Raw genomic sequence first — 27754 nt, 5'->3', positions numbered from 1 at the left:
ACGCCCTTACTCGTTGACATGATAAGCACACTTAACACTTGACCCACAACTTTACGAAACCAGAAATCAGGCTACTTCTGATAAACACCAGAGTGAAGAAGTTGGAGTCGGACCGCTAACTAGGCAACGGAAAGCGATCTGCAGCCCCGAGAATGAAACGAGACCCTTTCAGTTTTGGTTTGTACTTCTAATGGCAATAAACGTGGTAGATTCTATGTGATGTCAGTTTATCTTTGAAGTTTAAAAAAAGTAGAAAATTTCATACAGCCACAAATATGCAATGTTCACGAGGTGAAATTGTTTCTTGCTGAAACAAACATTATTCCTCAACGTATAAACAGTGTACTTCATTTCATTGAATTACTCTCAAAAGTGCTGAAATGCAATTAAAGCAGAAACGTACAAAGTACAACTGACTCATAAACATGATATTGTTTACTTTGTAAGACTTTAGAGCGCAACATTCAATCGTGTTCGCCACGCTTATGTATTATTTAGAAGAACAAATGAGAAGTATAATGTAAGCTTATTGTCTAAGACAGCATGGAAATATAATTCAATTAAATAAATTGAATATGCGATAACATGACAGGCGTGTAAAAAACCTCAATACATTTATTTTTAATACACCTCTTAAGAAATAGGTACTTAGTTTATTGGCTTTACTTGTAACTCAAAAGTAGTTCTTAGTCACCATAATTAAACATGATTGTACTTCAGTCGTTTAAGTTAAATCATAGTGTGTGAGAATCAAATCATGGTACAAGGGACTGTACTCGAGTTTAACAATACATATATTTAAACTTAACACAGTTACATCGCTTAAATATTTATTCAACATATTATTGGTGTTTACATTTGTAAAGATTCAAGAATTCGATCAAACACGAAAACAATCTTCAAAGCAATTGCATTGTTTCGTCCAACAACCCAGATATATGAAATACAAATTCAGAATGTTCCTCTTAATCAATTCCGACGGTCAGAAACGTTGCCGGTAATATCAACACAATCGGAGGCAATTTGAAGATGCGGTTTAACGAAGGATTTGATGCACAAGAACCGGGAGCCTTCACATTCAATTGTGGTGCGAACATGTGAAGTCTTGAGCCAAGAACTAAATTGCCTAATCTAAAATTTACTATATGCCGCAATTGAAACATAATGCCAACCGCGTTAAGTTCAAGCCTATTATTTCCCCCGCGTCCCACCGCGTCGAGTCAGTGTTATTTAATGGTTATTAAGATAGCTGTTTTTTTCTCTGAGGGCTTTTTCTTTGTTCCCGTCCTATACATATAATTCAAGTCAGTTTTATTAAACTAAAAGAAAAACTCGACTCGTAATCTACAAATCTTGGTACGCGTTCAAAACCTAGTTTGATCCCTGAAAAGTATGCTTTGCAACAAGTATTCAGACACTCTTGTCACCTTGTTCCCAGAAACTGAATTTCGAATGATTGTAAACAAATAATATATTGAGTCAATTTACTTATAAAAAATACTTATCCAACACTCAATATACCAGCGACATAGTAATAAGTTTGGAGGTTTACCCTCGCAATCGAGTAAAATCAATTCTGCGAGCACGATTCAATTTAAATGTAGTTGTTTTATTTGTACCACGTTTACTTGATAAATCCCTGCATATCGCGGTAAGCTGCATTGCGACGATGTGCCGCTCGCATGTTTTCGGAAGTGGAACGCGATAGCAGATGGACGCGGCGATGACGCGCACCACCGCGTTGGCTACCGCGGAATATAAATGGCCGCGATTTTCCGCGATGACGCAAACTCTCCCGCGGTGGAACCCCCTTTTTTTGCAAAAAACACGTGGTTAGTAGTGTACTTATACTTTTTACCACATCAGTCTCGAGGCGATCTTGTAAAATGAAAATCAAGGCGGCTTTTAAAATTATAAATGAACAATCCATTTTCTGTATTTGTTGTCGTTTTTAACATATGTATAAATGTTAAGTAATAGCAGTCATATCTGATGGTATTTTCCTCACGAATTTTCACATTTTCGAATATGTCAGGCTGTAGGTGGTGGGCCAATAACATTATATGTTATATACGGCGGGGAATCAATGGAGCAACAACATTTTGTAATGCGTAGAAAATCATCCAACGCGTCACCCGTTCTGGGGCGATGGTTGAAAATCGGTAAAGAGGTAAACTGTGATATGGTCGTAGTATGTGTGTGCGTGCGTGTGTGTGTGTGTGTTTTAAATTCATACTATAAAAAACTTGTGCTACATTGGATACATTATGTGTCGTGTAAAATGTAAAGGTTCTGAAGAAAGTCAGAGCAAAATGCTGTGGCTCAAATTTTTCCATGCTAGGATATAGGAAAGGACTTGTTCCGCATATAGAGATTAATGCTTACCTGGTAATCCATGCAGTATGAACCGCCTAAGAATGAAGTGAAAATCTTTTGTGTTTGGGGAATAAATAATATTCGATCTTCCTCCATTAACGCATGCTATACGTTTGTTTCAACCAGAAGAGGATGTAATATTTTCAAGATTTGCTTTGAATCAAACTTACTTTATGTTATTTGGTGCTACATTGAACTTGATCAATGCGTCTTCAAAGATGATATCGATACAATTTTAAGCTTTATTTTTTTTTCTTGCAAAACACATAACTTCCCTTTGAATAATTTACTTTTATGTAATTGAATACATGTATGTTTTGATTTTTGTTTCGAAAAACAGTACAATAATATTAAGTATAAAACCCTACAAACGTTTCATTGACATGTATGATATGCAAATCTGTTATGTTCAATGTAAAGCAATATGTGATCAATACATAAATTATTATATTAGTGACACATATCACGAGTTGTTCAAGTAATCGTCCTAGTATATATGTCGATCTCGAAATGAGTTGAAATTGTCTAAAACAATATTGAATGATTTGAAAGAAATGTCAACAATATCTTTGGTGGGAACGAAACTTTCATAGTACGAAACGTACAAGGTTCGCATACCTTTTATTCCACAAGCATAATTGTTTACAATGTCCCACCATTAAATTTGTTTAGAAATAGAAATCTTCGAAGAGCGGCGGTGTCAGCCGGATGTCTAAAATGTAAATAACATTTTAACTTTTGCATTCATTGCAAGAATGTGGTATAAAGCCACTAAGGCATGATCGGTTAGATACATTGAACGGTTTGAAATCACAGTTGACATTTCCTAATTCTTAAGAATATCAAAGTTTTACAGAGTTAGTCATTTTTGCATTTTTTTCTGTTTGCAATGACTTTTCATTTATTTTTTGTTTGATTGGGCACTAGTCAGATTGCATAATGTTATACCTGAGATTGTATGCAATGCGTGCGATGTCACTCACTTCCATGTAGGTTCAAGATAGATTTATTCCATAAAACTCGGAAAAAAAGTTTGGAAATGTTTTATAGATTTTAAGATTGACTCGTTTAGAGCCCAAAACATTAAAATACATGTGGATAATTATTAGGATGATCCGTATTTTACATTTCCAACATTTATGTTTACCAAAATATATCAAGAATTGTAAGGTAAAATAGCCTTTATGCAATCTGTTCGACATAATTTCACAAGGTCCTGCAATTTTTGTTTATATTTAAAATATAAAAGCATGAAGTTTTGGTTCGCATTATCACACGATCATCATGGCATCGTTCATAGTTCCGTTGTGAACATCAATAACTGCAGTTCCCACTCGGCAATTATCCCTACGGTTGTCATATAAAACAGTGTGTGCCTTTATATATAAGAATGCATGTAGTTTTAAATAATAGCCATTGACGGTATTGTATTTGTAATTGAACGGATTGGGGTGACCGCTTGCATTTACCTTTAGTAAAAATAATGTATAGTACGTGTAGATACGTTTTGTTAAAATCAAATAATTCCAAACAATATTTCCGTCATTAGGAGTTGCAATATCGTTGAATGTATAACGCTTACCTTGCATAGTATGCAGTATAAGTATGATCATCCGAGTGGCTAGACATCCTAATAACGGTACGCTACAATACGCAATTACATATCGCATAAGATTATGACCGTTACTTAATTGTGTCATGCCAGGTCCTATAATGAAAGGATTTCAGGTGTAATTTTTATCTACGAAGATGGCGACTTGCGGTACCTAGTACTTAATAATCCATCGAACACATTTGTTGTTGTTTACTATTCACCGCTTCGTCCTGATTATTTATTGTTGATTATTTTGTAATTATATTTTGCAATAGATCGTCTGGTATTGTTTTTGACAGTGTAAGGCCTTACCGACAAGATTGATATTGTTGTTCGCCGAATATCAACATAAAAAGTATTGTTTCTTCATGCGATTTTACAATGTCATAGAATGGCCCAAATTGTAATGTAAATAAAAGTGAGTTTAAGCCGTTTTTTGCCTCCAGATATTTAAATTATTTCGACCAGAACAATGATGACTAGCAATAGTAATTCATCGTTGTTATAATGGCTCTTATGAACTGTAAACACTCCCTAGATATAAAACAAAATGCGCTCAAATCATTTGTTTGTAAAATATTTTCCTAATACACTTTGCAAGTTTTGTAGAGCCGTCTGTTGTTTGACAAGATGGTGAAGCATTGTATTTAGCTCGTTTGTAACGTGAAATCGAATGTCATGAAAAGGTCACTCATACTAATCAATATCGTTAATGACAACCAACAATTTAAATATGAGTGTATTTCCTTAACCATCCAAAAAGAACTAGACGGATATGAGTGGGCGAAATTCTATTTTTTGAGGTAAAAACATATAATAACATATATTTAAACTTGTTAACTTCAAGTCCTAAAGTTTCGATATTAACATTAACTTAATATGTTTGTTCATCTGATTTTAAGATAAATCTTCGGGTCGGAATCCACAAAAGATCAAATATCTTGAGCAGAATCAACGTAAATCAGTCTTGTTTATGTATGATATAAAACAAGTACTAGCTAAAGTCTAACAAACGGTCTGTTGTTTTCGATCTTGTAAAAATTGGGAGTCAATAAATAGATAATATAACAATGCATTGGAATGTAAAAAGTCTGAACAAATTCTAACCAGAAAAATAGTAATTTTATTACAACTATACACAGTTGTAGTAATAAAGATACAACTATATAAATGAATATCAGTTACACACACACTACATTTGATTTAAAATAAAGGGAGAGTACACTGATTTACTTTGAATGTCATGACAATCACGGTTAATCAAAATATTACTTGTATCGTTTATAATTTCATAGTTTGTAAGCGTCTTGTGTAAGTGTGACTTTGTGAAAAAAATAATATTTGTAATTAAATATAATTTCAAGTTGCTTAAATATAAAACCAATCCTCTTTTCTGTATTTCTATGAGTGGCTGCTGGTTAAAATGATATCATAAAAAATCCATAAAACAAATATTGACAACTTTGCCATGCTCAATATTATGATAATAAAAAATACCAATACATAATATAATGTAAAACACTTAAATATAAAAAATGTAGGTGATATTTTTGATGAAGTTTCAATGAACTATTTTGTTTAACACGAAGCATGCAAGAGAGATAGAAACAATGTGTCATTATAATAGTGCAAACATTACGGTGAGTGTAGACAATCATAGTTTAAAACAAAACAAATATTCGATAATGCGAATACAACAAATGTTTATAGGTTAAGGTTTATGTTATTTAAAACTGATATATTTTACCATGATAATGAAACTAGATTTTACCATGTTCATCAACAGTTCTCGTTGGCACGATGGTACGCATACTGTGAAATAACTTTTTCAACATGGTGACCACAAGCCAAACACACATATACTTTAGGCAGTATTCACTTCCCGCGTAATTCATTTTAGTTTAGATGTGTTTCGAGATACTTTGATAGCACACATGACAATTTATCATGAACGTTACAAATGATACCAATACAAAGAATACAATATGAAAAACAACATCATGAAAATGAAAACATGCCACTCAAATATTGTTCTTACAAAATGCTTAACTAAGAATTGTTTGCCATGAGGTTATATGAAACTCTCTTTCAACGATACATAGTCTTTTATTAGTATTGAAACTACATAAGAGATCGTTTATTGATTGTATATTCATTTTTAAAAACACACATACAATATAACTGCAGATTATACGGTATAAAATGCACTTTGAACATTAGTTAATACCTTCATATTTACAATGCGGTGTCATAAGTACATGTACAATAATGAAATAAATATAGTTTACCCCACTTCTGACGTGCTGCAAATAATCAAACACACAATGCCCCTCGTCGGGCATTCGTAATGCTAATATTTTATAAACTGTCTTGTGTCTTAATCTTCAGCGGTAACGATAGGCCAGGACATTAAATGTTCCCCGTTTTTTCACTAAAATTGGCGTAAACGTCGAACGAACTAAGATACTCCGAAACGCATCCATGGCAGAACACAAATTGTTCCTAGAAAAATAAATGAAAACATGTTGTTTAATAACACGTAATGATTTATAGCGCATAAATGCTGTAATCATAAATACTATTTACGCATCGGAGCATGAACTACGATACTGGTATCCGTCCCTAATATTTCTTTAGGATGAATTATTCACCTCATTGGGGATCGCTAGTCTCCGCATTGTTTTGATCTTCCTAACAGCATTGAGCACGCTGACTTCGTGTTCCACTGCCATCTTGTGGAGAAGCAACGAGACCACACAGAAAAGACCGCTTTTCCCCGCACCATCACTGTGTAATAGATAGTATTCGCCTTGATTTACATCCAAGTAAGATAATTATTATTCAGATATTTTTATTCAGTACATCAATCCTATGATTATGCTGAGCATTTTCAATCATTATTTCAAATTACATCGACAATAAAAAAAGCCATAGGATACATAACAAACATTATTTTCTCCAACTTCATTTGATCAACTGATAATACTGATCATACCGATGTTGATATAAACCTGTAATGAAAGGCATCCAAAGAAATTTTAAATGTAACTTTAAATTGAATGAAAACGTACAAACAATGGACCAATATCGGTCCGTCATCATGTTGTTTCGTGACAGTTTCTATCACGTTCAAAAACGACAGAAAATTTGTCGTTGACTTTGGAATATTCTTCATTTCATCCCAGTCGGTAAATTGAAGATGTGGAATGGTCTGATCAGTGCTCGTCTGTAAAGGTGATCGATTTATTTTTGTGAACGTATGGTTCAATTGATAGAACATTATACAAATGATTACACTACAATCGTAAATCAGACCTTATTAAATTTATATCACAAAATTTCCATTTTATGCCCAACTTTTATAAGTCAAACGATTTCATTGTTTCTGTAGCAGTCAATAACTTAACATCAGTGTCAGGGAAACAGTCTTTGATGCTTACCCCTGCCCCTTTGTGCTGTATTGTCAATGTTAGCTCAGAGTAGAATGTTTTCTGTTCTTCTCTCGAACAGCTGACTTCAAACGTTCCCTTCTTTAAAACATCTTGGTTTGCAGCGGGATAGTATATGCCGATATTCTGTAAGAAGAGTTATTCAGTATGGGGCGCAAAAAATGGAACTATATACACGTACTCTATTGCTTCGTAAACATATGTGTTGTCTATGAACAATATTAAAACAAAATGACTACCATTTCAAATACATAGGCATGTTAAAACACAGCTGAGTTATTGCTAATAGGTGTTCGTTTAAATATTCAATTGTTTTTTTCTTTATAAATATCATTGTATCCGACAATATACAATTCATGTCCCAAATCGTCATTACCTTTTGTTTGTCCATATTAGCTTCGAAGCTGACGATGCATGAACACCTCTCTTGGACAATAAGCGTCAAAAAGTCTGTAACTGTCTCTGGTAGTGGAGTCTGTGCTTCCAGATAACGTTTCTTGGTTCTAAAGCTCTGAATAACATGTACGACTACAAAATAATTTCACGAGCACGAAGGTTGTTGCCTTGTTCTGAACCAACGCTCGAGCTTTCCTTCTACACAAATACATGCTTTATACAACACGATATCAAAATATGAAGTTTGTAATTCAAATATTAAGTAAACTATATTGAAAAATGGGGACATGCTTACATGTATGTAAACAGCATTGATGTAATCTGTCGCTCCTGGTTGGAGATTCAGATAAAGGCGTGGTCTGTTTTCATTACCTAAAGCAAAGAAATAAGCATCAGCAATCAATAGCACAATGAGACCGACACATGTGTAAGACAATGTCTACCAATTACGTCGTAGCTTTACTGCAATAACCATCACATTCAAATCAATAACCATAATAGTATAAATTTTATATTTTTCTAGAGAACAAATCATTCAGCATCATTTATCGTAAAACATCTCAAACTGTTTTTACAAAAAATGCCCGAAGGTTTCTTCAGCATTTTTGCAATTATCACCTGGGATATCTGCGTTTGCTCTGTTTTTGACTAAGTGCTGCTTATTCTGCTCAACTGCCTCAGTTTCATCTTTAGGTCGTTTTTCAACCGTGTGCTGCAATTTCTGAAATAACGAAACTCCAAAAATTAATAGCAGCGCGTCGATCGTGTGTTTGTATAGTCGAATAAAGGACATAACTCGACATTAATTGAAGCAAGAAGTATGGCCATGTTACATTTCTGGCCATTGCGTTGCTGATGATCTGTATACACGGTTTTATGTTATTATCTAGCTCATTTATAGTTTTTTCCAACTGTCAAAGGCTTAACTCGATAATTACTAAATCAATAGTAATGGACCTTGCTACACAGATAACGTGTTATTGAACTTTATGGTCTAGTTGAATGCTTCTGCCATACAAACCCAATAACCTCCGCCGTCACCGCCAACGTCACCGCCATTACTGCCGCCAACGACGACGACACCAGGGCTATGGCAAATCTCGACTATTTCATTAATTAACGGACGAGATAAAATGTGCCTTATTTGAAGTGTGAAGAAATTATTCTTAAATGTCCTTTTTATATTATAAAACTTTGTTACAACTTAACTGTGCATCGTATACGTATCTGTTAATACACACACAACGAACGGTTGCATCTGTTTGAGACAGAAATTAAAAAGATTTGTCGTTTGTACACGATGACATGATGATAAACCTACATACAGTACCCTCAGAATATACATACTCTTGTGTAAAATAACCTAGTTAATATTCCAAGTGTTATTCTTGTAATATTGAGATCGAATGGCTGAAGTAAACCGGTATCGGACCTTAGGCCTGTTTAAGGGTTGGTATCCATATAAGTGTCCCCTGGAGGTCAAGTAAAAATGCTAGTTGCTACACATAAACATTGGGTCCCCTTCCGATGAGAAACGGATTACTATACTGTTAATCAACATAGAAAGTGTTCAATTAACCTACATTGAACTGATTATTCAGCTCTTGTGTAGAATGGTTGCTCATGTACTGGTCGAAGTTCTCTCCCTTGATTTGTTTACAGTCGAAGGTCAACGAGTAAACCACAGCTGTGTGCAGAAACTGGTACTGCTCCTGTAACGAGATAATGGCACTGAATAAAAGTCAATGTCATGTAAAAAAACCTTGATGCCTATAAACAAGTATTCGTGATTCTTAGCTTGTTAAACAAAAGGAAACATTTTGATACATTTAAAGGCTTTAATAACACCAAATTTGGTTTTACGTATAAAATGCTCATAATTATACAATGTCGGAACAAATTCACATTAAAATGTTATTATATTACGTGAGAAACTATATATTATTTTAGCTCATTTGCAATATATTATAAACACTCATATTACTATGGTAATCATGATACTCATTGAAGAAATCGAAAAATGCATAACAATTTGAACAAATATTAATCAAAATTACAGTATCTAATCCTGATTAAAAATAGCATATTTAGACTTGGTGACCTAACAATCCTTGATAAACATACCTAGTATTTTGTATATATAGTATGTATGCACTGTGCTGTTTGTGGATTTTTGTGCTGTTCTTCCATGTTTCTTGTTTGTGATTTTCGTTTTTGTGTTTTTTTAACCGTGTTTATGTTTAAACTTTTTGCTACTGTTTTTCACATAAGTATTGGTACCCGTTCCCATTCACGTTACATTGCTTGGCTTTAAATCAAGACCCGATCATTCCGACCATTCCGACCAATGCTTAAGTTAAATCCTAGTATCTCACCAATGTCTGAACCATATTCGGCCTGTTCAGGCGCATTTTATGGACACATCCCGCGATATCAATGGCTCGTTCCGCCTCACCTTCTTTTGTGAGGATATCCAAAGCAATGTATGTGCCTGTTCTGCCGACACCAGCACTGTTAAGTAAGAAAAAAAAGATTACACACATTCATTTCGGAAATCTAATAAGTTCAAACCAGTCTCTTCAAAATGAAAACCTACAACTGATTGTAACAAATGTATGTCTTAACTTCTATTTACACGTGTTTTATTTATTTATTAAAATGGCAAATCCAGTCTGTAATATTTTGTTCCAGGCGGGAAAATATTAACACCTCATACAGTCGATATTTAGGAAACATTCATTGACCAAGGATGTAGCCTTTTTGCCCGACTTATTGTATTTTCTTTCACTTCAAGAACATCCGCTCCGTCAAATATCGATGTTTGCTCTATGATGCAAACTCCAAAAACATAAAGAAATAATTTACTAAAATAATCTGAAAGCTTTTCGTAACCATGGCAGGGATACTAGTATACGGAACAACCTAAGCTTATCATTCCTTTTACGTACACTTTGAATGTCAGGTGTTTCTATACAAACCTGCAATGCACAACCGTTGGTCCATTCAGTGTACTCGGCGTAGTCAGAACCCGCTGTCTGAACTCTATGATTGCAGTTATATCGTCGGGTATTGATTTGTCAGGCCAACACGTGAAATGCAGATGGTGCAACGTCCTTTCTTCTGTACCCTGTTTTGATATCATTTGACGTATGTATTATATTTGATTTCAATGAATGAACGGATTGAAACCCAGCTGAACTCTCATTTTTTCATTGATCTTTGCGAGGTGTAAACAAGCACAACTATTAGAATTGATGTTATCTACTATGCTTTCTTTGCCTTCCCAGTAAACAAGTCAATGGTTAGTTGTTTTTTTTAGCTTTATCAGTTTTGAAAATTGCATGGACCTTGTTTATGAGTGTGACTACGATAAAATAATGAAATGTTAACGTTTTGTGAGTGAACAATAGTTTATCCAATTTTCAAAGACGTATATTTAGATCGTATTCTGACCGTAATATTTGTAATTTTTAGAGTTTGTCTTTGTTTACCTCTTTGTTTAACTGATAATAATTTAGTAATGTATTAATATAAGTATAGAAAAACTAATTATGAAGTACTAATAAAATAGACATCAGGAAACAGGATTGTTTTTGCATTATTTTGAAGTATTCATGCACGCAGTATAATTTTATTTAAATTTAGCAGAGGAATACAATATGGATATTTAAAATGCTTTGGTCTTGTTGCAAAATGTATTTGTAACAATACGCATGTTTATTTTTTTTAGTTTAAACCCGAAAGTAAGAAAACTTCGGTTAATGTTAAAGTTTCGACTATGCAATATTCGATTGAGCAAAACTGCCAAGTATAGTCAACGTTGACAAAGCGCATTTAGATTTTGTTTGGCATATACCCATCGAAAGTGTTATTAATGACAATAAATCCATTAAATCCTACGAAAATAATTTCTGAAAGCAAAATAATTGTTCGTCAAAACTATGTTTCTTTACTTTTTTGAATTGCTTCTTAATCGAATTGGCACAATGAACCATATTTTAAACAAACATCATCAGTCTCATTGAGACTGTTTTCTGTTAGTAATCATAAGCAAATCGTCCCTTTACAACAGCTATGCGGTTTTCTATGTTCGAGAATACTATTCAATTTCATCAATAATAAATATCTTATGTCAACTCACCATGGCGACCGTGAAAGCCCTCCTAGTAAACTCAGCGTACTCATCCTCCGAGCGGCTTTCTACCTTTATATCACCATACGTCTTAGATGCCCCCTGATTTGGCCAGTATTGCTCGCATTTAGGGGACTGCATTATCACACAAATAATCGTTACCAATGGTATTAACATTAGGCTAAACTTCAAGCAGTTGAAATATATAAGTTTGCCTGTACTGGAAACAATCTTAAACATAACATGCTATTTAAAATAGTTTAACTCATAAGGAAGAAATAAATTCAATAAAAATGTTATTATAATTGTCTTCAAAATTCCTGCTCATACTCATATATTAAGAGCGCTGGTATTGCGTTCGAATGAAAAAGTGACATACATCAGACAGGGCATGTGATACGGATTTAACTACGAATTCAAACTTTACACTAGTAATAATAAAATCAATGATTTGAAAAAGCAACAGAATAAAACTAATATTTATCCATTAATTCATTCAAAATAAAGTAACGTTATCTATTTTTAACTTAATGATCAACGCGACGTCGCTCGACAATGGTGCCAACTATAGCCTAAGTATGGATTGTCCTTCACAGTTTCGTTTCCTTTGTATTATATTGAATAAATTGAACGAGTCTTATGATTACCATATATATTATTCGGCTAGTAGATACTTACTCCGTTTTCAACGAGATTGGTAACCATAACAATTTTCTCAACCCTTTGCTGCCAAATCATTTTCCAGAACAAGCTGAAATCTTCCAATTGTTTGGACATTGGACCTGGAATGGAATAACACACCAAAAAATCGTATATAATAGTAAATTACTCACAAATATATATATGTATATATATTGTTGGAAATAAATATTACCAACGACAATTCATTCATGAATACGTATAGTAAGATATAAATAGTTAGGGCTGAAATAGTTTTAAAAATGTTAAATAAATAACTGATATTACCAACGACAATACATTATTGCATATGTGTAGGAGTATGTATATATAAACTACAGAAACAAATCATGTAGTCGAAAGTCAATTTGCATCTTGTTGTATGCAGGGCAAAATATCACTATCAAATCAGACAGTTTAAATTTAAAAATAATATATGAATTGCTTCGCTTTAATGGAAGTTTTAAACTTAATTATTTATGTTTACTTGTGTCAGTTGCATGATAAAAAAATGTCTGCTGTATGTAAGAAACGAAAATGCATTGAATCGTGTGTATTTAAATGAAACCAATCTAATTTTGACCTGATTTTACCATAATAACCTGGTTGCTTGAGGGTAATGACATGTCATATCCCTTCTTACCTAGTGTGGCGATGTACTGTTTCGGCTTTTTATACCCCTGAAAAGTAATTGTTATAAAGGGTTGATTATTATATACTTGTTCTTCTTTTCTGAAACATTAGAAACGACCACACTGTATAAATAAGCCGAGATGAAGAGAAACGTATGTAACTAGGAAGTTAAAAATAACCTTTTTCAATTTACGAAGGCATAACTAGCTTGTCAATAAAACTACTTAGACAACAAACTGAACAAAATATAGTTCTACAAAACCTCGAGCCTCGAGCGTTATTTAAAATGAAGTATAACCTGTAACTGTTGCTGCATCTACCATTGCATCGCCAAATTGCTTGTATTTAATAAGTAGGCATTATATATTGCTTAAAGATTCACCAAAGCATTTGGAATACAGGTGTTGCTTTTTCAGTCGAATAAGAAGCAGAGCTTTACATTAATTAATTTACCGAGTATGTGCATTGTCATACATAGTCAACGGTAATACATATAACGAAATATGTTACATTGAAATATTTTGAACGGTGGTTGAGTTGTGGCGTTGTTAAACTTTTATAGCCGACGACGCCAATGACATCAAGATAATGACAATACCCCATTATTTTCCAAAATCATCTAATAAAACAATTTATTGTTCATCATACGTCAATAAAGCTGGCATTGATGTAGTCTGATCCATCACTGCCTGCGACTATGACCCTTGAATCATCGTCTAAACGGTAACAGAGAATACAACCGAATAAATATAATGCAGTTATGCAATCAACATATCCTTATTTCCTATTTGGCAATCACAATAAATGTCATTATGTAAGTCAACAATTTGAAATCCATATATGACTTCTATTTCGAGATATGATGGTAACTAACTTTTTCATATTCATACATTATTATCAAAGGTTAAAGCGTCCTAAATCGTTACTTGTGTGTACGATTATCATACTAGACACAAACAATATAAATAAAAAAAAATGAGCATCACTTACATGGATAAATCCCCTTATATCGATTCTTACTCAGGTTCTCTTTCTTTTGCGATTCCACATACGGCTTCACAAGACCGCGTGAAAACATCTGTAAACAAGGGTCAACAAGGGTCAACAAGGGTAAACAAGGGTCAACAAGGGTAAACAACAAGGGTCAACAAGGGTAAACATGGGTAAACAAGGGTAACATGAACTCACATGTATAACTATAACAAACAAGGAGCAAAGTATGACAACAATAAATTATTTTTGCTGAATATATATTAAACCGCTTTTAAATTTGCTAGTATGGCACTTTACAAAACATTTTTGCCATCAATGATAAATTTCAGAAATGTACCATTAGGATTTAATGTAATATGTCAATGTCATTAAAATACGTTATACCAATAACCATGGTAATACGATCGTCCATGGCATTTACCTCAAATTCTGCAACAAACGCTTCGTGGTTCTTTCCGTCAACATACTTGACAAGTTGATCAATGGGTATTTTCGACTTGTTACTTGATGTTCCAAGTTCATTGTAATACGTATGATCATCAGTGGAAGAAGTATCAAGAACCCCATTGCTCTCGTCATCTACATTACACAATACAATACGTTAATGTAATTATGATGGCTGCATCATCTATCATGATTGAATTTGTAACCTAACAACTCAATTACACTCAATCAAGTCTAACAATCAAGTCAAGTATTTTATAGTTACCGATTAATGTTATTTTGTGTGTGTTACACCATGTTTAGATCTGGCTACAAGTTTGTACAGTTTAATACCAATAGCCTAACAGAAATGCAAACAATAATTTCCAATTCTTTGTAATAAATCAAACACTAACATACTGAAATATAGCTAACCCGAACTTTAACCTCTTTGAAGTCATGTCAGCATTATAGCATAAAGAAGCTGAAATATAACTTTCTCTATTTTAAACTGGTTTAAATCCATTTCAGCCTAATATCTCACAAAAAGCTTTTTAAAACTTACCTATCTCCAGGCCATTCTCATTTTGAAATGCAGTTTCCTCATGTGTAGATACTTGCTGCTTGACAGAAGTGGGTTCGTTTGCTTGTTGCCGGGTGGCAGGTTGATTTTGTTCGGAGGATTTTCTTTTGATTTTACCTTCATTTTAGTATGTCCGTAGATAATAATATAAATCAAGTCGATTTATGAAAACAAAGACGTATAACGTTAAGAAAATATTTTTGAGATTGAGCTATTTAGTTGAGATATAACAAATAAATTCATATTTAGGATTCTTTAACCTAAATGGAGAATAAATGGTAAGATTGACTTACTTTCTGTTTCGTTTTCTTTGATTATGTCAGCTTGGAACGTTGTATTGCCATTTTGCATGGTTTGGCTAGAGACAGGCTTGCGAATGGATCTTATAAAAAGAAATTGTATATGATTAAAACGATTTAGACAGTTAGACCTTTAAATATCGTTAAACAACTTTAAAAGTTTCAACTTTGGACTGCATGAAATTCATGTCATCATTTAGTTTGTACGATACAAGAATGAAACCTGCATATTTTCTACAAAAGATAAGTTTTCTAATAATACAAGTATTCATTAATTGCTATAATGTAAAGTCTTTGATACAAATAAGACAACTGTACAACTAATATCTCATACCTTCGTATAACGATGGATAATGCAACAACGATGCATATGACTACAACGCCACCACCTCCGGCGATAGCTTCTACAGGTAGCCCAACTTCATCTGAAATATATATTCTTTTAAAAATATCAGTTCCTGATTATTATTAAATCAAACGAACTACATTTTTCAATGATGAAGCCTACGGTAGTGGTAGTGATTAAGAAGTATGTATGAACACATTATTTTCTTACTCTTGTCGTAGTATTGCCAAAAGGCTGATATAAAACATTTACGTTAATTATATGAACTTGAACAGAATTAATAATGAACAACATCTTAATTGAATTATAGATTATAAGTAATCAGTTCTTTTATCACACTTGCTTTCATAGCAGGAGGAGCCGCAGGATTCGTTGCAAAAACCTCCGCGGAAAGTACGGTCTGTACATGAATTACACATTCCCGAATCTTGCTGACATGTTTCACAATTTGAACTACATCGACTGTCACATTTTTCTCCCCAAGTTTTGCCTGTACAACCGAGTAGACAAGTGCCATTGTCTGAACTACACTGCCTTTTCAAACAATTTCTATTGCAACTGATGCAACTTCCATTATCATAAGTATAAAATCCGATGTTACATTCCAAACACTTTCCATGAGTTTGATTACATTTAATGCAATGTTTACTGACGGACAAACAACTTTGAGTACAATTGAGACCGTAAAAGCCATCAATGCAACCGGATATACACGCAGGCCCTTTCTCACAGACACCATTTTTGCAGTTATCTGGACATTTACAGCAAACATTGCTGTCAACATAAAACGTTTGGTTTACACATTTATCACACACGGTTCCATTACAATAGTTTGACTGACACGTACACTGTTTTCCAGGATTGCCGTAACCATCCTGACATGACGTGCATACGTCTGCTGCACCGTCACAGTTGCAATTAGGAGGACATTCACACGTTGATCCATTGTTTCCATTGTGGCACGAGTCGCAGTGTGTTTTATCAAACTGTTGACATGTTGCGCAAGTTTTGTTACAAGGCGTTGTACAATTGTCACCTGAATATCCATCAACACATCCAAGTGTGCAGTTCCCCTGGTTTCGTGAGCATGTGCGTTGCTTGCAATTATCCGAGCAATTTAAATTACATGATTGCTCGTAAAAGCCTGATTTACATTGGTCGCATGAATCGCCAGAAAAGTTTGGAAGACATTCACAATGGCCATTGCTTTTGTTACAGGACGAATTGGTACATCCAACGCTGCAGATTTGGCTACAGTTTACACCGTATGTTCCATCCGCACACGTTTCACACTTATCTGTAACGAAGTTTTGGCCACAAGAACAATTGTCATTGTTTGAACACAGTCCATTTACACATCCTACAGAACAGGATACATTGCAGTATGCCCGATAATATCCTGACTGACATTCACTGCATGTATTTCCCGTAAATCCACCTCGACAAGTGCAACTACCGTCATCATTACAAACGCCATCCTGACATCCTAGGGAACAAGATGTTTGACAGAGGGAACTTTTGCCGTAGAACCCCGTTTTACAAGAAGTACAATCAGTTCCAGTCGAACATCGGCAGTTCTGGTGAGTACAATTAAGTGTACAAAGTGAACCATATTTTCCTTGTATACACGTCTCGCATTTTGTTCCTTCGAAGTTTGCTGTACAATTACTACATGTTCCATCATCATTACAGACTCCTCCATCACACCCGACTGAACAGCTCTTACTACACTCACTGTTTGTATCATAGTATGTTGCCTTGCAGCTGTAACATGGACTACCAGTTACTTGACTGCACGTAGAACAGTTACCGCGACAGAGATTATGACATTTATTGCCAAATACTCCTTCAACGCAGCCTTTTTTACAATGATGGTCTTCTTCGTTACACGATGTATTTCCTCCTTCACAACACACACAATCGAGCGCACAGTCAAACACCTCCCCGCTTATATTGACCGTCACTAAAAGATAATTATTTCAAACAGTCAACCCCGTCTCTAAGATTTTTCACGAAACGAATTGTCTTAAAACATTTAGTAATATATCGTATTCATTTTTCCACGTTTGTCTTATTTTAATCAGGAAGAAAAACATACGCTTTATTGGAGCAGTTTACACATACCTCCCATACATGATCGTGCCAAACAGAGCAATCCAAATATCCAAATTATCATTCTGTCATGGAGGTTTCTCAAATAGTTGTCTGCAACAGACACAATATGAACAAGGTTTACGTAAAATTATATACGTGCATGTACTTATTTGATGTTTACTTTAAACACAAACAAGTAAAATTAAATTGATTCTTACATGTATATACTGATTGCAATAAAAACTGCGTCCAACAAGTTCATTACTTTAAAATGCATGGCCCATATTACTTATGCATAGAGGAGTAAGTTTCGCATGTTCAGAGGCGTACTATGTCAACCGTATAAAAATGTTTCAGGTGATAAATAATAAGCGAGTGCTTAAGCACGGCTGTATAATTTCAATCACGAGGAATTTGAGAGACCTAACTATTTTGAACCATGTTTTCAAGGATCCCGTTCAAATAATAGCGTGCAATATGAGTAAAAAGTGTTGTAATTTATGTCCACGGTAGTAATATAACAGTTCTGCCCATTCTACTTCTTACAGATTCTACATCGCAGCTAATGTTTAGACAAAAAAAGAAAAAAACACTGCTTTAATGGTTCAAATCGTTATTTCTGTTAAAAGAAATGTATTATACAATTGTATAACATATTATTTGTTATATATATACAGCAATTTTTAGCATGATAATGTTTATTCTTACGGAAGTTTTAATTTTTATCAGCAAAATAAAGAATATAATTCTGCGCCTTGAGTCTGAATTTAAACTAATATATTAAGTCAATACGTTATTGATCTTTTATCAAAATGATCTCATTACATGAATAATTTAAACTGATGAAATCACGTTTCTTATCTTAATAATTTTACATTTTTAAATATTTATTCATTTCCGATATAGCCAACATATCTCTATCTGTGTATTCTGAAAGACGTTTTGTAATTTAAATATTGATGTACTGAGAAGAGACATGAATAACAAAACTCAACTATACAGTCGAAACCCGTTCGCTCAAACTCGCTTAGCTCGAGTTTCTCGTTGGCTCGAACGAGATGTAAAGGACCGATTTCTTTCTACTGAATTTAACAAAAACCCGCTTGGCTCAAATTTCCCGAGGCTCGAGGTATTTTCGCTGGTCCCTAGAAGTTCGAGCTAACGGGTGTCGACTGTATGTGTTTCATTTTTGTATTCATCAAGCGGCCATGTCATCAACGTGCGTACGAAACAAATCGTAAAATTAGGAATTCAGTCGAAAATTCGACGATTAAGATCAATTAACAAACTGTTCAGTAGACAAAGTCTATTATTTCCAGTCTTTCTATTTTTTCCAAGTTTGTGACCATACATTCGTTGATGAGATTTTCCAAACTTAATGTCTTACTCGTTTATTGTCTCTTTATTCACTGACAAACTGGCAAAAACAACAACGTTTTCAATGAAAAAATCAAAGAAATTGTCTGAAGAAATCAGCAATTTAGTATGACTAAATTCCATCAAACGGGAATGAAATCATATTAGAATTAAATGATATTAACTTAAGTCCAAAACATTTTTTTTACTTATTTCTGAGACAAAATGATGTTACATTAGAGACCAAATGAACAGGAACTTACCGAAGTATTAAATCATGACCATCAACAATTCATGTTTATGTTATATACTGGGTCGTTATCCATTAAACATCTTAACTAATTTTCTTACTTAAGTAAATGTTTTAAGTAAAGTTACACACTAGTCATATTCTATGGTAACCTTCAGGGGCGGTTCCATACATAACATAATGAACGATGTTTGAAGCGCCAACAGCCTGCTCCATACATACAGTATGCCCGCTATTCGAAGCGCAAACGTTCTGCTCCATACATTCCATTATGACATATATTTGAAACGCCAACAGCCTGCTCCAAACATACAATTATGACTGATATTTGAAGCGCTAACGGCCTGCTCTATTCATACCATTATGACCGATATTTGAAGCGCCAACAGCCTGCTCCAAACATACTATGGTGACCGATAATTCAAGCGCCAACGGCCTGCTCCATTTATACCATATTGACTGATACTTGAAATGCCAACGGCCTTCTCCATACATACCATTATTACTGTTATTTGTAGCGCTAACAGCCTTATCCATTCATATCATTATGGCCGATTATTCAAGCGCCAATGGCCTGCTCCATTCATACCATTATGACCGATATTTGAAGCGCCAACCGCCTGCTCCATACATACCATTTTGACCGATTTTTGAAGCGCCAACAGTCTGCTCCATATATACCATTTCGACCGATATTTGAAGCACCAACCGCCTGCTCCATACATACAATTTTGACCGATATTTGAAGCGCCAACAGTCTGCTCCATACATACAATTTTGACCGATATTTGAAGCGCCAACCGCTTGCTCCATACATACCATTTTACCGATATGTGTAGGGCCAACGGCCTGCTCCATTCATACCATTTGGACCGCTATTGGAAGCGCTTATTGCCTGCTCCATTTAAACCATTATGACCGATATTTGAAGCACCTACGGCCTGCTCCATTGCATACCATTATTATTGATACCTGATTTGCCAACGGCCTGATACACTCTTGTCATGGACGAACAGTTCGATACTTCCCTTTTGTACAATTATCGCGTTATACACACAACATACATTTTGTACATGTACTTGTTGTTATAAATTTGATGTAAAGAAATTAAATCAAATAAAGTTTCTTTTGCATGCTTGATCACTCCTTACTTTTGTCTCAAAAGTATCGAGAGTCATCAGCAATTAACAATAACCATGACATACTTATAAATTGTTTGCATATAATTAAACTATAATTGAATTGATGGTTATCACAACCATCCCACTTCTAAGTGATCCGATTTTCTCGCAAAACTTCACAAACTTTTAAGGGCATAAGCAGATCACAACTTTAAAGTGACTCTCTCACACATTAGCATACAAAATCGCAATGTAAGGGACCCTCTCACACATTGGCTTACTCTATCGTAGCTTTAAAGGGATTCCCTCATGCATTTGTTTACTCAATCGTACTTAAAAGGGATTCCCTCAAACAAAAGAACACTCTATCGTAATTATAAAGGGACGCTCAGCACATAAACTTACTCTATCTTTACGTTAAAGCGACTCCTTCTTACATCTGTACCTTAAAGGTTTTTATTCACACACAGAGTATACTCTTTCGTAACTTTCAAGGGACTCTTTCTCAAATACTCTATCTTAAACTTAAAGGGTTTCCCTTACACATTTACAAACGCTATTGCTACCTTTAAAGTGACACTCTTATTCAAAATCAATACATACACATGTATAACAAATATAAATTTTGAGAAATAAACCTTTAACTACTTACTAAATAATGCATTTATGGGAATACTAAATACTGATATTTAGACTGTAACCGTGTATTTAATAGCTGAAAACGCAAAAATATAACATGATTGGTGAATGCTAAAAGATTTTCTGTGGTCTACTTTTGTATCATAAGATAGATATACCATGTTTTTGCACCTTTCTTTCAAATTAAACTCAGAATTCTTCAAAAGAACAATTTTTTTACATTTATTCATCCTTTTTGGTATATTAAATCATTGTCTTAATTTTGGTAAATTTTATTTGGGAGTAAGAGTGCATCGTTACTCTAAGGAATTCTTTCACACAATGTATACAAGCGACAAATGTTTAGAAATTGCTCAAAATTGGACATTATATTTCATATTTTATAATTGAACAATAACGTTGAATTATTTATTGATAACCTCACCGTTTGTAAATGTTTGAATACCAGGATGTAATTGAACACATTTTGAGGAAACTTAATAATTATCAAGGGAGGGAATTCTTTTTCATTGCCGAATGTTCAATTGTCGCCCTTCTTTATTTTGGCGCCTTTCTTACTTGTTCTTTAATTTTAATCCGGTTCGGACGTGTGTTTAATAGGTTTTTCTACTTGTGAAATATAACCTCGAATTGAAAAACAAATTTTTTGTTTTGTTTTATTGAAAGATTGTAAATATTAATCATGTTTATTTATTGCATTTACTGATAACGCTAACTTTTCGTGCATAATCCCATAAAATGTTAGAAAGTCAAACATGTATAAAATACACTTCTTAGTATCTGCTATGTAATTGTTAAACACGTAATGACTTTCCGGACTTAAGTGGCTAAATTTGAATGGCGTATGTAACAGACAGCAACAATTGATAGTTAAACGTTTAAAGTGTAGTGCAGCTTGTAATATTTTATGAATTTGAGCATTGACATTTGGCGTACTTTTTTGCAAACACATAGAATAGTTCAACATCATGTCATTTCCAGCATTTGATGCGTCCTGAAAGTGTATTGCTTTTGTGAAAATTTTATCATACGTTTGTGAATGAACCGGCGTGATATTAATCGATTGATGTAAGAAATACATACAATACAAACACGATTGCGATGACATTGTTTAGGAATGTAATTTTATAGCAAAATGCTCCATACATACCATTATGACCTATATTCGATAACAATACTCCGAAAATGACTTATGTACGTTCAATCAAACGTTTTGCAAGACGACGAGACCAAAACTTTGACAGTTCTATGTATCTTAAAATAACACACAACAGCATGAGACTATAAGGCACATTGCTTAATTGCGACACTCAACTGGTCCGGAACAGTGCGGCAAAATCTTTCAAACAATTTCAACTTCAGCTGAGCGATTTTAAAAACATGTTTTAAACGCTATAAATGTCGTAATTCTATACTAATGCACCAGTCAATTGTAACCACGCCCCCCTCCAGTTCCGGGGGGATAGCCGGGGAAATGGGCCGTGTTTTTTACCTTTTATGTGGCCCACAGTGCCGGGTGAATGCGGTGGTTTTGTCTTCGCTTTAAATATAGCGTGAAATGGGCCTTACCTGAGTCCCTGGGGTGCGGGGGCATTTGGCAGGGATTTAATCATTTGTTCGTCCCCGCTGGGCGGGAATTTTAGCCGGGGTTAGCTGGACCGAAAGTTAAAGTCCCCGCTATTCCCCGGAGCTGGGGGGCTGTGGTTACAATTGACCGGTATGCACCAGTCACTGCATATTGCATTCACTATAGTTTTAAGCTGTTACTAATGTTAACCAATTCACTTCTTTGTATAATGCACCAGTCAATTGTAACCACGCCCCCCCCCCCCAAGGTCCTGGGGTATACCGGGGATAGCCGGGGAAATGGGCCGTGGTTTTACCTTTCAGGTGGCCGCCTCGGTGCCGGGTAAATGTGGTGGTTTTGCTTCGCTTTAAATATAGCGGGGAATGGACCTTACCTAGGGTCCCTGAGGTGCGTGGCATTTTGCGGGGACTTCTGACCATCTGTTCGTCCCCCTATTCCCCGGACCTTGGGGGGGCGTGGTTACAATTGACTGGTGCATAATGAGTATCACATTATTTATTGCAATTATACAAACTCGTAAACTTGTATACCCGTGTGTTGCAGCAAAAGTAGTATTGATATAACATAACAACAGTGTTTTAAATAAATGTTCCATTGATTTAAGAGCGTATGAAGTTCTTAACTTGATGGCACTTCAAATTGAAATGTCTTGTGTGAAAGGTGAATAAAAGTATAAATAATCATCAGCAGTTCTGCTGTAAATGAATAAGAAAAATCACTGACATAAATTAAACGCTTAAATAAGACCAGATACAGCTTGCAATGTTATCAAGCGAATGAAAACAGTATCTCATTCTCATTCCAACAGAGGACACTAACTAAAGAAATACCGCAGCATGAGGTATAATTCTGTGCTCAGCACTTTTTCTCCATATGACATATCTGCATGTGTTATTACCTAGATATTCCTAAAAACGAAATTGGAGTAATGCTCCGGACAAAATATAAGTCAGGCTTTATATGTAATACACTTCTTCTGAATATTATCTAACAGTATACGAAAACGTAAGAAACTTGTGGAGTTTTACCCTGGACGGAATTAAAACACGAAAAAAAACAGTGGGCTCAGACTTGAAAAAACGCATCCACAGTTATGATTTCTATGTACTTCTACTTAGTATAATCTATCCGAATATGAAGACTGATATCAACACGTCAAGGGCTTTTGGATATGTTGCAGACAAACTGAAGGTACTAGAATAAAATAACAAAAGGGTACTTCCTAAACAAATATCACAGCAAGACTAACGGTTTATGTGCAATACACTTTAACTCAATGTTATTTGTCTGTAACGGCATTTTGAAGTAATACCGCAAAGAATTTGGAGTAATACTCTTAAAATGAATGATTTGGACGCACGCCTACCAATTATATACCACTTTTCCAAATATTTAAGTTTTGATAGCAACATTGAACAGAAGTCAGATGCTGATATGGGTAGCAAAACCTAAACAAACAGTCAAGCTATATTAAAACAGTACCTGTGTTCCTTAACAATTGACTATAGATATAAATAACATAATTCACAAGACAGTGTTAAAGGAACGGAAAGCTGAATTTAAGCGATAAGATAACCCTAGAAAAACTAAAGGTATGTCGACATCGATTTTATATATACAAGTTAATTGATATTTCGAATTATATCATATTAATTTTCATTTGTTATATTATTGTAAATGTAGTTTTAAACAGTTTAGAATGCATAGTTATGAAAGCTAAAAGGCAAACAATTTGTGTTGACTGGATTTGTTTTCTAGTTTACAAACAAAGTTAAAAATACTGATCTTTGTACAAAAATAGGATCACCTTACCTACAGAACATAAACTGATGTTATCCAATCTCAATAAAATGCTGAAAATTTGGCAAAAGTATACATTGAGTTTACTAGCTCTAAGGCAACTCGTTATCTGGCCATGTTGAAAAGGGAATACGGTCCCCGCCTGCAGACCAAAACGACACAGGTTTGATGCATTAGCCTGATGTTACATTTATATTTTTTTTTTATGAAATATATACATGTTTAAACTGATCACATAGTTTTTTATTTCAAGATATACAGATATATGTAACAGACGATAACATAAACACTACAGATAATCAACCTTTAAGTGTTTTAGGAAAAATTCTGCTATAATAGTTTTAATTATTAGGTGAAAACATTAACAGTCTTTACCGGTTGTCCGGTTGGCGTACCCGCTTCTCATCAAGGTGTGTCGAGTTCAATTTACGGCCTGGGCGTATGTCAGTTTGGTTTGTGTTCACCAAATGGGATTTCTCCGGGTACTCAAGTTTCCCTAACAACACAAGACCACACTCTCGTGCCACACAGAGTGACCTCGCATACGTTCATACAACTTTCTTACAATCGTAAAATGGTTTAAAATTAATTATATTAAAATATCAAAGAAGGTTGGGTCAGTTAGGCTTCGAAAGATTTGAATATCTTATCTTATATTTCATTGCTTCAATTTTACAATCGAGTAATGAAGTAAGCGCCACCACTCATCTTTTATTTTAAAGTTAAAGAAGAGAAATGGTCTACAATTGTGAAAGAACGAGCTACCGACCTTATACTAACATGTGCATGTTTGGCCGGGTTACACTTTTTAAAGTCAGACCTCACATTAACGCGAGATGGGAACGGTGATAAGCAGAGTGGACTGTAACTACCTTGCGGATAAACAACGCCTCTATGTAGTTATACCGCACGAACAATATAAAAAAAATAATGTTGTGATTGGCATTTTACACGCGCGCTAAAGGGCATGTGCTAAATATAGCCTTGCCTGGCCTGTTGACTCAGCATTTGGTGTCAGGCCAGGCATGGCTATATTTTATACATATTGAGAGTACAAACACGGAATATACTTAATCACAATCATAGACCTTTATTTAGAAATGAAAATACATTTTTAATGTTATAAGTTTTATTTAGATAAAAAGTAGTTTAACTGAATGCAAGGGAATATTATTCCACTAATCGAATATTTTTTATTTAAGTGCACGGAAGTTGGTTTAACAAATCGAATCTTAAAATCAATGTGTTCAGACACAAATTTTACATGCAAACATATTTTATTTTTTACAACCATATAATTATATTTTATTTCTTATAATTTGATGTGTTTTCTTTATCTAAGATGTAGAATTGCCATCTTACAGTTCTTATAATTGAACACCAAGTTGTTCAAAACTATATGCATTGTTTAATAGAAAACCTAATGTTTGTATCGTAAATATCTTAATTATGCATTCAATTAAACTTCATTGTTAATCTAAATAAAACTAAGAAAATATATATTAAACATGCAGTTCAATTTCTAAATAAAGGTCTATCATTGTGTTCGAGTATATTCAGAGCTTGCACTCACAATACGTATAAAATCTGGCCTGGCAGCAGGCCAGACCAGGCCATGATTTAGAACATGCTAAAGTGCTCGGGTATAATCTAAATACCTCGGTTTTAGGGTGCCGTATCCATAACTTAGGAAATAAGTTTCATTATAAAACTAATAAAACGGGTAAAGATCAGAATTATCCCTTTCTAGTTTGGGTAATATCAGATTAATCTATATTATTAATTTCATCAGAAACGTATGACACACACTGATAATGTTCCAACAATTAATGTAACACTCTTATTCAAAATTAATACATACATATGTATATCAAACATAAAATTTGAATGATAAACCCTCAACTACTTACTAAATAATGCATTTATGGGAAATATTAATTACTGATAACACTTATATAACTGTGTATTTAATAGCAGAAAACGCAAAAATATTAAAATATTGGTGAATGCTAAAATATTTCCTGCGATCTCTTTTCGCCTCATAAGGTAGCAATACCGTGTTCTCTGCACATTTCTTTCAAATTAATCTTGGTTGCCGTCATAAGCACCATTGTTTTCGAAATTTGTTTATTTTTTCTGGTATGTTACAACAATTGTATTAAATGGGTAAAAAAAATTTTTGGGAGTGATAGTGCATCTTTAACTGTTTTTATACCCAAAAAGGTAGATGTTACCAAAAAAAGATCTAAAATCCTACCTGATTGTAAATGTTGATGACGATGTCAATCTTCAATTTTCAGTAATTGTTACGCTTATTTTCCCTTTGCAGCACTTGTTTCAGATGTTTCTATGACGTAACACACTGAAATGTTTGCGCCAACTAGAGTCTATTTTACACGAGCACAGGCTTAGTAAAGACTGCATGATATAAATAAATTTAAACGAGAACTATTCGAAATGTTCGGCAGCTTAATTTGGTAAATAATGCGTACGACTACTGTATATTCAAATCAATTTTATTTTGACAATATAAATCAAGATGCAAGAACAATACACTTGCAGGTCAATAATTTCACGGAAACGGCTCGATTTTACCATTAAGAAAACTACCGATAGCAATTTCGTTGCGCTCTGGTGAAAATTTTGTGTCCGACATTCATGCGCTCAGTATTATTTGTGAAACCAAATTACTGGTTTCATTACATTAACGTCTTCCTTATTGAGATAGAAAAAATAACTTTTAAAAGAAATGAGTCCTATGATCATTATGTAATTCCATTCGAAAAAAACAGATCCCGGGATTAGTGGTCCAAGTTCATGAGCATCGAAACACAAGTTCTTGTTGACAATGTTATGAAACCGACTGCCATGATTAATCAGCAATTAACAATTGGGATGAATCTTATAAAGATTTATCGGAATTGATTTACAATTTTATTGATGGCAATCATGGTGATTTCAAGATACTCAGCCCACGTGTCGATTATCATACAATCTCGCAAAC

General features: G+C 34.2%; 1 protein-coding gene across 4 annotated transcripts; it reads right to left on the bottom strand.

Moving 5' to 3' along the window:
* Positions 1–5076: 5076 nt before the first annotated feature.
* On the bottom strand, positions 5077–27613 carry LOC128205439 (receptor-type tyrosine-protein phosphatase alpha-like). 4 transcript variants are annotated; one of them, XM_052907071.1, is made up of 23 exons: positions 27346–27613; positions 27008–27157; positions 18027–18107; positions 16246–17865; positions 15891–15981; positions 15551–15639; positions 15240–15374; positions 14673–14830; positions 14249–14336; positions 13907–13974; positions 13269–13305; positions 12626–12729; positions 11957–12082; positions 10794–10942; positions 10191–10326; positions 9399–9527; positions 8434–8536; positions 8111–8187; positions 7796–7930; positions 7411–7545; positions 7042–7196; positions 6622–6757; positions 5077–6472 (listed from the first exon to the last, which is right to left on the bottom strand). In XM_052907071.1, the coding sequence occupies exons 3-23, from the start codon at positions 18076–18078 to the stop codon at positions 6380–6382; spliced, it is 3816 nt and encodes a 1271-aa protein (XP_052763031.1). In that variant the 5' UTR covers positions 18079–18107; positions 27008–27157; positions 27346–27613; the 3' UTR covers positions 5077–6379. The 4 variants fall into 4 exon arrangements, with proteins under 4 accessions (XP_052763031.1, XP_052763030.1, XP_052763029.1 ...); XM_052907070.1 differs by having other exon boundaries at positions 27008–27168; positions 27361–27613; XM_052907069.1 differs by having other exon boundaries at positions 27008–27613.
* Between the last annotated feature and the right edge of the window lie 141 nt (positions 27614–27754).

Source organism: Mya arenaria, chromosome 10 (assembly GCF_026914265.1).
Source record: "Mya arenaria isolate MELC-2E11 chromosome 10, ASM2691426v1".
NCBI lineage: Eukaryota > Metazoa > Mollusca > Bivalvia > Myida > Myidae > Mya > Mya arenaria.
This window is presented reverse-complemented; position numbering and strand designations above follow the sequence as displayed.

Bases quoted from the DNA above. Each gene is read 5' to 3' on its own strand.
- LOC128205439 (XM_052907069.1), bottom strand. From the start codon at position 18,078: ATGATAATTTGGATATTTGGATTGCTCTGTTTGGCACGATCATGTATG. The intron at 15,982-16,245 runs GCAAGTGTGATA...TATATATTTCAG, and splicing joins CGGCTCCTCCTGCTATGAAA to ATGAAGTTGGGCTACCTGTA. The intron at 7,546-7,795 runs GTAATGACGATT...CTCTTCTTACAG, and splicing joins CTAATATGGACAAACAAAAG to AATATCGGCATATACTATCC.